We start from the raw sequence: 11,112 nt of genomic DNA on the forward strand, positions 1-11,112 counted from the left end.
GACATTTGGGAAGATTATAGTGAAGTACATTAGTTGCTGACTTGACAATTTGCTATGCTCACTGCTTGTATAGTGGATTCTTGATATTCACGCTGAGACTTGATCCAACTTTCTAGTACATTTTAGCAAGAGACCTGCCAAATATCTACTGGCTTATTAAACCCTGGCAAACCAAAGGTCAGCCTTGTTTATGAGCCACAGCAAAGCTGCTGTGGATGGCACAGAAGCCCTCCTCATGGCATTTTTCTTGTTTAAATTCAAAATTCCAGCACAGGGTTGGATAAGGACTGGTTTTGGCTGGTTTTGACTTGGAGTATCTCTAGGTCTGCCCCAGTGTCCCCTGGCCACGAACCTGGAGGCTGCAGAAGAGCGATTTCTAGTTCCATTGGGCCATATTTCTTTCTTGCTTCGTCTAGTGATCACCATGCCTGCGTGGTCCCATTTGCAGAGGCGTGAGCCAGAGTGTGCCTCCCTGGTGCAGTCCCGATGAGTGGGCAGAACCCCCAGCCACAGAGGACAAACCTGCCCTTCCTTCATGGCCCACCCCTTCCTCCTCTCTGGGAGCTCATCCCTTCTTCCAGGCAGCTGCCGGGGTGAAGAAGATTTTAGACGGGAAACTCTGCTGCACCCTGTGCCTGATCCAAAGCTGTCTATGTCCATGGGAAACTTTCCGTTGATGCCTTCAGACTTTCCATCAGACTTTCCCTAACTGTGCCCAAAGCGGCAATTCTCCTGTGCTCACTGTTACTGCTTTTGATAGCAATCCAGTTTTACATGACTGAAGATTATCCAGGTATGATACGCAAGTCTCCCTATAAAGGCTAACCCTTGCCCTCCTTGCCAAAGCAAACACTCCTACAAAGGCAGTGAAATCACTGTCAGGGTCAATAAAATTTGCTTCCATATCATGTTATAGTGAACACCTCAACATTTCTTACATCCTTATTATATGTATTTATTATATTTTTTGACTGACGTGTAGGAATAACAGAAAATTCCTCCCTTGACTCTGTACCTAGCTGCTTTACAAATATGTTAGGTAGCAATGTATTAAAATAAGAAGCAAGTAAATGCTTGTTTAAAACACAAACATAAAAAATTAAAACTTGCTTGTTTAAAACGTTTTAAGGTACAATCAGTTTAGAAAGGTTTGTGTCATGGATAAAAACCTTATCCGGGTTTACCTTAGTGTAAGTGCTGTTTACAAGAGACAGAGGGAGTCTGATGCAGAAAAAAAAATTCCACATTTTTATTGAAGAAAACTGCAAAAGAAATCACGGTTTTTACTGGTTGCATAATACCGGAAAAGGTGATTTCTTCCTTTTTTTTTTTTCTTTTTTTTTTTTTCTTTTTTCCCCCTCAATTGAGATCCTGGAATCTCAACGATCTCATTGACCTGGGAAACCTCAGCGTCTTCGCTGAAGCAAATATATGGTAACTTTATGTTTCATGGAGGAGAAGCCTTCCGCACAGGGCCGGATCCTGGGCTGGATCATGCCGTTACGGGTCCCTGGTACCGTCGCTCCGGGGCGCGCACCGCGCGGGCACGGCGGGAGCCCCTGGCCGGGCACCGGGACCCCGGGGCGGGGAAGGAGGGCGGCGGGCAGAGGCAATTTGTTTCAGATTAACTGGTAACATCTCTGACCAAACAAGCGGTGGGGATCTCCCGCGTTTGGCAATGTAATCTGCTCCCGACGGCGCGGGGAGAGGGTGAGATCAAAGCATTCCTCCCGGGGAAATTGCACCCGGGGTTGCCGTTTGGTTAGCCTGCCCTAACCTCGCTAATAAATTTCCCGGGAGGAAGGGAGGGCTGGGGAGGCGAGGAGCGGGGGGACCGCGGCACCTGCACACCTGCGCGCCCGCCATCCCCCGCCGCACGGGAGAGAAATGCAAAGCAGGGCCCTGCGCCAGGCGCCCCCGCCGCCGGCGGCTCTCAGGGGAGACCCTGATGCTCCGGGACTGCTCCTCCTCTCCGCGTTTGGCGGGCCAGGACGCTGCAGCAAGCGGCGCAGCACCCGGGGACTGAGGACCCCTCGCCGGCCCCGCATCGCGGTCTGGCACATCCCCACCCCGCCTCCGGCAGCGCAGCTCCCGGGGGGACCCCGGTGGCAGGGCGCGGGGCGGGGGGAGGCCCCGGCGAGGCTGTGCGGAGGAGGCTCTGAAAGAGCCCGGGAGCATCCCAACGGCCCCGTCCGCCGCTCCGGGCAGCCGGGCCCGCAGGCGGCGGGGCGCTCCAGCGGGGAGCGTTATAGCGGGGCAGGTGGATGCAGAGTTGCACATCGCGGGCTTCGCTGCCTTTCGTCGCGTGAAAATCCCTGTCTTTCCCAGCACGGCACGGCGCGGCATCCTCCCGTGCCAGCTGACCGCGGGCCAAAGCGGGGGGGGCCTGAGCGGGACGGGAGGTCCCCGCGGCACAGGAGTGGGAGCAGCGGTGCCGGAGACCTCTCCCTGCCTTCTCCTCCGGCGGGTGCGTCCCGCCGAAGGACGGCAGAGGCACCTCCCCGGCGGGAAACGGCTGAGAGGCTGGAGGGGACCGCAAAGGCGCTGCGGAGCCGAGCGCAAACAAGAGGAACAGAAGGAAGTTATACAAACACGCTTTAAAAATCATGGCTGGGTTTCACTGTTCCCTGTGGATAAAGTAAACAGGAGGAGAACTGTTTTGTAATTTACTCCAGCGGCCCACAGAATCATACTTTGTAATTTGGTGTCGGTTTACAAGCAAAGGGGACTTCTGTTTCCTAACCTAGCAGGTCCTTTGTCATGCTTGTGCCTTTTAAGAGGGACCCCAAGGGAGAAAGTGGAATTCCTTGGGTATTTGCCTTTTAGTCATGCTTCTAAGTCAAACAGTAGCCAGGCTCTCTTTTGGGATGAATAATACCTGCCGTCGGGGGATGCGCTGCTCTCTCCCCGCTCTACCGGGCGTGAGCACTGGGAGCCGGTGCGGCCCAAGGAGGACAAAGGCTCCCTCGGGACAAACGCTGCCGCCCCCCCCGCCCCCCCCCAGCGCAGGTGCCCGCAGCCGGCGGGGCGAGGGGAAGAGCCAGTGCCCTCTGCTCGGGCGGCGGCGGCGCTGGGGGCGAGGGACGAGCGGCGGAGCCCGCGCCCGTCCCTCCGCCGCACCGCGCCGCCCGCGCCGCTCCGCCGCCAGCCTCTGTCTCGAAGGGCTACAGGAGCAGGGTTTTTCCATGCCGAACCGGCGTCCGGCAGCCGGTCCGTGTGCTCACCGTGAGTGGATGCCCGTGTTTATTATACACATGATCATTACCACTATTTATTAAACACGGGCGCTGCTAAGGGAAAGAGCAAAATATTTTCCCTTTTTGGAGGACGGCTTCGGCCGTATGTTCTGCATATCGTTAGGTTTCGATCAGCACACTGGTGGGGAATTGATGCTCTCCCGCATGCCTTTTTTTTTTTTTTTTTTCTTTTTCCCTGGGGATGCTCTGTTTAAATTAACTAGGTCTTCCCCTGCCCAGTGCTGAACGCGGCCAAAGTGTATTTTGTCCGCTTCTGTCCCGTGGGAATTCCCATTTTCATCGACGGAGGCACCGAGCCCCAACACCTCGCTGGCACGGGCGAGACTTTGTGCATTACGATTTCGATTGCTCCCTGTTTTGGGAGACCAGGGGCATTCCCCAGCTCCCGGAGAGCACCCTCCGTCGGGGAGCGGGGCGAGGAGAATGTTTTTCAACAGATAAGTGCTCGGTGGAAAACGCCACTGAGGGGAGGGAGCGCTAGAAAATAAACGGGTATTTTTCCTCGCCCTAATTCCCGACAGAGCAGGAAGACAACGCCGATTCCGTTGCATTTTCAGACTCGAAAAAAAGCCATTGCCACGAGTCCCCTCCACTCGCGGGCCATGCAACGCGAACGGCGGCAAACGAACAGCACAGTGCCTCTTTCAGCCTTTTAAACCCGCGCCCCCGGGCCGCTCCCCGGCTAGGGGGACGCCTCTGGCCCGCGGGGCTCGTTTCTCAGCCGTCACCATCCTGCGCGTTACCGCCTTTTCTCCCTTTCATTCCTTTCCCCCTCTGTTTTTGCCCTAAAATTGAAGATCACCACCCAGGGCCCGCTTACGTTTCCCGCTCGCCGCGGCTGTGCCGGCGGGGATGGGGCGGGGCGGGGCGGGGCGCGCCGCCCCGCTTGCCCGCGCGCCCCGCGCCCGCCCGCACCCACGGGCAAGCGGCTGGCGGCTGGCACACGCGCGGGGGGGCGGGGCGGCGGCGGCGGCGCGGGCCAATCGGAGCGGCGGCCGCGCGGCGCGGGACCAATGGGCGGCGCGGGCGGTGCTGATAACGCGACGGGCCCGGCGCGGCGGGCGCTGTGCCGCGAGGCGGGCGCGGCGTGGGCGCGGCGGGTGCCAGCCCCGGCGCTGGTGCAGCGAGCGAGGGAGCGAGCGCTCACAGCAACGCACGGCCCGGCCCGTGCCGCCGCCCTGCGACGCAGCGACCCCACGACGGCGCGGCGTCCCGGCTGCCAGGGAGCCTTGCCCCCACAGGTGCGGGGATCGGGAGTCCCCTGCCGCCGGCTGGGCTCGGGCAGCGGCGGCCCTGCGAGCTGCGGGGAGCGGGGCGGGGGGGGGGCAGCGTGCTGCCTTGCACCGCCTGCCGGCCTCGGGCGCCGCGTTTGGGTAAGTGCAAAGTGCGGGAGGAAGGGCGGAGAGGCCGGGTGGGAGGAGGTGGGGGTCGGAAAACACCGCTCCCGGGGTGCAGAGAGCTCCCGGAGCCCCTACAGCCCCCGAAGCAGACAGCGGCGGTGTGTCCCCTACCTGTAGTGTGTCCACTACGCTGAGTGTGAACGCAGCGGGTAGGAGGGTTGTCAAGATCCTGAAATGAACAGGTCGCTGGGAGGACCTGACAGCCCCGCAGCCCCGCGGCGCTGGGCATCGCCCTGGGGCGGTTCCTCCCGCATCCTCCGCCGCTGGAGACGCGCTCCTGCCAGCGGCGGGCGAGCACGGTTCCCGGCAAGCCGGGGCGGACGGAGAGACGCGGGGGAAGCGTCCGTCGAGGCTAAGTTGAGCCCTGCGTGGGGCACGGGGGTGAGACCTGAACAGGCGGTAAGGGGGGAGATGACATCTCAGGCGGGCTCAGCCGTGACTTCCCGACGGGGGCGCATCTCGGCGGGGCTGGCGGTGGGCCGGGCAGCGGCGTGTACCTCGGTAGCCGGGTGTGCCCCGGCTGCCGTCCGTCGCGGGGGCGAGCGGCCTGACCCCTCTCTTGCAGCCGCGCCGCCCAGGAGCCATGGCTGAAGGACGCGCCGCCGCCGACTGGGAAATCGACGTGGAGAGCTTGGAAGGGGAGGTGGCCGAGGCCCCCGGCGCGCCGCGCAGCAACGCCGGCCCGGAGAAGGAAGAGGAAGGAGTGGAAGGCGAGGAGGCGGCGGCAGCGGCCCCGCGGCGGGGCGAGCCGCGGAAGCTAAGCCGCACGCCCAAATGCGCCCGGTGCCGCAACCACGGGGTGGTGTCGTGCCTGAAGGGACACAAGCGCTACTGCCGCTGGCGCGACTGCCAGTGCGCCAACTGCCTGCTGGTGGTGGAGAGGCAGCGCGTCATGGCCGCCCAGGTGGCTCTCCGACGGCAGCAGGCCACCGAGGTGAGCGGGGACGGGACGGGAGGGAGGGACGGGAGGCCCGCGAGGCCCGCGGACTGACGGCGCCGGCCGGTCGCTCTCCCAGGACAAGAAGGGGCTGGCGGGGAAGCAGGCGAGCCTGGAGCGCAAAGCTGTCTACCAGAGGCACGTCCGGACGCCCAGCCTCCTGGCCAAGAGCATCCTGGAAGGTAAGCGCATCCCCCGCCCTCCACGGGCTGCCCCCAGCTCCGCAGCACCGGCCGGCAGCGGAGAAACCTTGCTCTGCCCCAGGAAAACCCATACCTCCCGTCCGAGGCGCGGCCGCTCACGGGTCCGCGTGAAATGCAGCGTTATTTCCCGAAATAAACGCGAAACGGCGTTAAAGCGCGCTCTGCGACCGGCGCCGGGCGGCGGAGGCTCCGAGGGTACCGGTACCCGCGCCCGAACGGCTGCCGGTGCCCTCGGAGCCTCCTCCCGCGGCTCCTGCCCGTCGCGGCTGGAATCGATGTGGCAGAATTTCAGTTGTCCGCCCCCCGGCCCAAAATAATGCCTGAAATGCTAGCAATGGTAATTTGAAATTTGAGAGTTACTGTTACAAGCTGACATTCTTTTTACATGACTACCCAGCAGCGTTTTGCAGTGCAGGGTAATTTATTCGCGGGTGTTTTTATCAGGAAATGAGTAAATCAAATAGGTTGTGGGTTTTTTTTTTCCTTTTTTTTTTTTTTTTTCTTTTCCTCTGAACACCTAACACAGCAGCACTGTTTGTAGCATTTGTGGCATTATCAATAGCAAGATATGCATAATAGGCTGCTTTTTTTTTTTTTTTCCTTGACGAAAATATTATCTATGGAGGAGTGACATTTTAGATGGATATTTTAGTGAGAGTGTTATCTTTTGTTTCCCACTCCCTCTTCTGATGGTGCCCAAATTTATTGCTATGTTTGCTTTAATTACTTTCCAAACTGCAGCCCTGTAAAGCATTACAATTCTCAAATCTAGCTTTTCCCCCCTCTTTTTCCCAAACAGAAAGCTCTTTTCTTTGCCTGTGCAATTAAAATTTTGTCCTGTTAGAAACTTCTATTTTTGGCTACAGTTCACCCTTTTAAAAAAATCTTTTCTGTATTCTTTCCTCTAATTTATCTTAACTTTCTTTTTCTTTTCTCCTAGTTCTCCTTGGAATTTTCTACGATCTGTAGCAATGTGTACATAGTGATTCATCTTTAGAGAATAGAAAAGACATCAGCTGTAGGGATAGATATCTTCCTTGGCAGTGGGGAAACCTGTGTGAAAGGAATGGGAGTGAAAACAGGTAAAAACCCTGTTCTCCTTACTCATGTAAGTAGTTCCATTAATTCAATGGGATTACTTTTCTGTGTAGAGTGAACAGGATTGGACCCTATCGGTTATATTAAGTGAATGGTAGCTGAATATACAGGAGACTGGATTTCTATGTTTTATCAAAGTTCCCTTCTAGTTCAGGAGAAATAAAATATTTGAATAGTTTCCATGTTTCTTAAAAATGGATGGTTAATAAGCTGCATGCTGCAAAACCAGTCATAACACACAGCAGGGTTTTGCCTTTTTTTTACCTCAATCTGCTGTTTTGAAGTTGGTTTTGAAGTTATTCATCAGCTAGCTTTGAAGCAGACTACACATGTCAGAGGAGCAAGGCTTGCTTATCTGTGTTGAAGAACTTGTACTGAATGTGCCTGATGGCACAGGGAGCTAAGCCTCCATGGCCCGGTGACAGTAGGATCTGATGGTGTCCAGGGTTTGTAGCATGTACTCGGCACCTGGCAAGACTGTCTCCAAACAGGGTGCTTTTACAAACACAGCTTTAATGTTTTTCTTATACAGCTTCTTTCCTAATGCTGCTTTGTGTTTTAGGTTACCGTCCTATTCCAACAGACCCTTACCTGGGAGGGAATTCACCCTTACCACCCCCTGTAAGTGACAGGATGAGAAAGAGACGGGCTTTTGCTGATAAAGAGTTGGAGAACATTATGCTAGAGAGAGAGTATAAAGAGAGAGAGATGATGGAAGCTACACAAGCAGCTGCCCTTTTTCTCCCTAACCGCATGGTGCATGGAGCTGAATACAACTCATATAAAACAGCTTTCAACACTACTCAAGCTGAGACTCCAAACAAGGAGTTTTGCAATTTTTTGCCAACCTGCCTTGATCTAACCATGCAGTATTCAGGATCCAGCAACATGGAACTAATCTCTTCAAATGTCAGTGTAGCTACTACCTATAGGCAGTATCCCCTGTCTTCTAGGTTCTTAGTGTGGCCAAAATGTGGCCCCATTAGCGATACTCTCCTCTACCAGCAATGCCTGTTGAATGCTACTACTGTCCAAGCTGTCAAACCTGGAACAGGTTGGGATGCCAAGGTCTCACAAAGCCCAGACTGTTCAAATGCCGAGCACGACATCATGTCTCCAAAACTGGAAAATTCATTTATTCTGACCCACACGCAAGACATTCAGCAGCCACATAATGAGACACCATGCCATCCTCAGGAAGCTCGTGAGAGGTCAGCTTTCTCTCCTCCAAAAAGGACTTTCTCTCAGATTTCTGATAAGGATTCTCTGGCTCCTCAGGAGCAGGTATTAAGCAAGATCAGCAAAGACGGTACCAAGCCCCCTCCACCACTCAAATACAATCCCTTTCAGTCACTGTTCCAGCAAACGTTTCCTGACAGATCAGCAGAATTGAGAACATCATTTGTGAAGGAGGCTTTTGAAGATGCTCGTAAGAAATACAGAGAGAGTGCCATTAAAGAGAACCAAAACCACAAGTTTACAGTGGACAAATGCGCAAAAGACTTCCTTGGGGCCAAACAGGCCACAACAAAACTTTCAACAGCTGAGCCACTGTCATTTTCAGTTGAATCCATCCTTAAACGACCTTCTTCTGCCATTGCTAATGTCTCTCAATAAATAAACTATACCTTCAGCATAGTGAGTTTGTATGCTTTGCCTTCTGCAGAATTGCTACTGCCTGCCTTGCCCCTTAAAAGATTTGTAAAGAGGATTTTCTGCTGTAAATGGTAATTCTTTCTTTCATCTCAAAATGACATAGATAAGTATGCATGTTTTGTCTCCTAAAAAAAAATATATTTAATTTTTTAAAATGGAAACTGCATATATAGACTGTAAAGTGTTGTTATTTTAAGCAGCCTTCAAACCATTCAATAAAATGAGATTACCTACAAGCATAGAGGTATTCCTGATCTCCGTTTTCTCTTGAATATCTCACAGGCAAGTATGCCCTACTTTCAGAACATACTTATTCCCTTATCTGCTATTATCAATGTACTTACTAGTTGTCTTGGTGGGGTAAATGGTAATTTCTCCAGTAACTAAGAGAAGAGGTAACAACGGAGCACGTAGGCTAGTGTGAATTCGCATGACTTTCTTTATTAACTTAAGTAAGGTTTGGATCAGATTCCAAATGCCTTTCTTATTCTGAAGGGGGAGTGCATGCTGGTGTAAAAGATTGGTTTATTCCTCACCTCTCTATAAAAGCTTCTGTTACTAAAGCAGAAGAGTTACTAAATTTGATTTGAGGAGAAAGGCTCTGGTGAACTTTTGGACAAAATGTCAGCATTTTTAGAAGTTTGGTTTTTGAATAAAAGGTCTGCTTTTTTTTTTTTTTTTTTTAATTTTCAACTGAATTTACTCTGGATTTCCACCCCCTAGAATATTTCTCTTCTGAAAACATTTCACCTTTGACCAGCAAGACCCTGAGATTCTTGTGTTGTGGTAATTGAAATGATCTTTAGGCTGTAAAAATGATGCTCGAAATCATCACTGCTAATGAGAAATCAAGTCCTGATCTCTCAGTTTTGTAATTCTTCACCCTTTTGCAGGGATAGCAGAAATAAAGGAGATTAACCAGTAGAATTTACCTGGGAACATGAAATGCCCTCAAGGTTGTAGAAAAAGACGTTACCAGCTCTCAATTATAATTGAGCTTGAAGCTTTCTAAATCATGATTTTGTAAGTTTTTCCCCTATATGTTACTGCCAGCACATTTAGTGCTAACTGGTAATGCCTTGGTTACCTTCCTTCCTTAAAATTTTTTTCTATCCTGCAGACAGCGCTCAGCCAGTTGAAAGGAGCTGTGGTTTGTTCTTAATTTTTATTATTTTCTAAGGACAATTTTTGTTTGGTATTTGTGAGCAGAATGTAGTATTTTCTGATTTTATTACACTTCTGCACAGGTTAAATGATTATTTTGCTATGAATAAATCTGAGCCTGTGAATTTCCGATTCTTTAAGTATCTCTGAGAGTGTTTAGTGTTTCTGTTGGGAGTGGCGGGTGTTGCTGAATAGCAGGACCCTTTTCATGGATGGGAGGAGTCGTCTGTAGTGCGTGCTTTTCTAAGCCACTTTGTTAAAGCAACAAACAGATTGGAGAAAACACATTTTACATAACCTGTAAATTTTTATATAACACATCTTGCAAAACACATAAAATTTTTTTGTCAGGAATGTAAACAATTTTGTTGTAATTTAAAAGAATCTTGGGCACTAAGCTAAAGTTTCATTTTCCAAAAGCATTCTTACTAACTAGATTTTGCCTAGCTGAAAATACATTTCAAATGCAGTGAGATTCTTTTCATTTTTTCAAACTCCGTCCTTTATCCAGTTGCCATTAGAGGGAGTTTTAACTTACTTGAGAGCTGAATCTGCTTGTTAATCAGTTTAGCAGTCAGCTAAACAGCTTTTACTCGGAGTAAATGGAGTGAAATTCTTCACATTTTGTATTTGTTTGCTTTCTCCACAGCTTCCTTCTTCGACTTAGTTGAACGTTAAATGCTAACAAGGGGTTTTAATTTAAGCAGAGTTTCCTTTGTTATTAAAAATATGATTTGTTTTGTTTTTCAAGCTGCTGGCATAAACTGGGATGACAGATGAAAGAGAGTTCAGCAATCTATGTAGTGAACCAAAATTCTGGATACTGGAATTAGTCCTGCATAAATATTTCTTTTGCCTGACAATGTGCGCATCTAACATTGTTCAATTTCACATCTGAAATATTTTTCCAGGAAGTCACTTGTCTTTATTTATCTCTTAAAAAAAGACCAGAAAACCAAAACCCTCCAACAGACTGGTACCTCTTGACCTCTTAAAGAACCACTTGAACTGAACAAATTCAAACTCTGAAGATGCACTAATATACACATATATATATAAACACACACACATATATAATATATGTATGCTTCATATAGTTTTGTTCAAATTTCAATCACTAGAAGAGAAGTGACCTTTCTATTACTATTTGGAAAAATGTGACCCTTGCTCATGTCTTGCTTCAGTTCCATTAGCTATTTCTCCCTGTACTTAGTTTTCTTTCATTTCATAGACCCTGGACCTTACCTCTCGTGCATCTTGAAAGCTTGTTTCACCCAGATCGTTTTTTTCTTTTCTTTGTTAAAACCATGTATAAAGTCTATTGTTCATGGAGTGGATGATTAGTAGCTTGAGCATGATAGCATATACACAGGCAGCATGTGATTTTCTTCACACAT

General features: G+C 50.9%; 1 protein-coding gene across 1 annotated transcript; it reads left to right on the forward strand.

The window, feature by feature from the left end:
• The first annotated feature begins 4,450 nt into the window (after positions 1-4,450).
• Positions 4,451-8,790, forward strand: DMRT2 (doublesex and mab-3 related transcription factor 2). The gene is made up of 4 exons (XM_074855903.1): positions 4,451-4,498; positions 5,223-5,591; positions 5,674-5,776; positions 7,458-8,790. Exons 2-4 carry the CDS (start codon positions 5,241-5,243, stop codon positions 8,510-8,512), a joined length of 1,509 nt encoding a protein of 502 aa, XP_074712004.1. The 5' UTR covers positions 4,451-4,498; positions 5,223-5,240; the 3' UTR covers positions 8,513-8,790.
• Positions 8,791-11,112: the final 2,322 nt, after the last annotated feature.

This window comes from Strix uralensis, chromosome Z (genome assembly GCF_047716275.1).
Source record: "Strix uralensis isolate ZFMK-TIS-50842 chromosome Z, bStrUra1, whole genome shotgun sequence".
NCBI classification, from domain to species: Eukaryota; Metazoa; Chordata; class Aves; order Strigiformes; family Strigidae; genus Strix; species Strix uralensis.

Coding starts and splice junctions, on each gene's coding strand:
- DMRT2 (XM_074855903.1), top strand. CDS start 5,241: ATGGCTGAAGGACGCGCCGCCGCCGACTGGGAAATCGACGTGGAGAGC. Junction 5,592..5,673: donor GACGGCAGCAGGCCACCGAG/GTGAGCGGGGAC, acceptor TCGCTCTCCCAG/GACAAGAAGGGGCTGGCGGG. Junction 5,777..7,457: donor GGCCAAGAGCATCCTGGAAG/GTAAGCGCATCC, acceptor TTTGTGTTTTAG/GTTACCGTCCTATTCCAACA.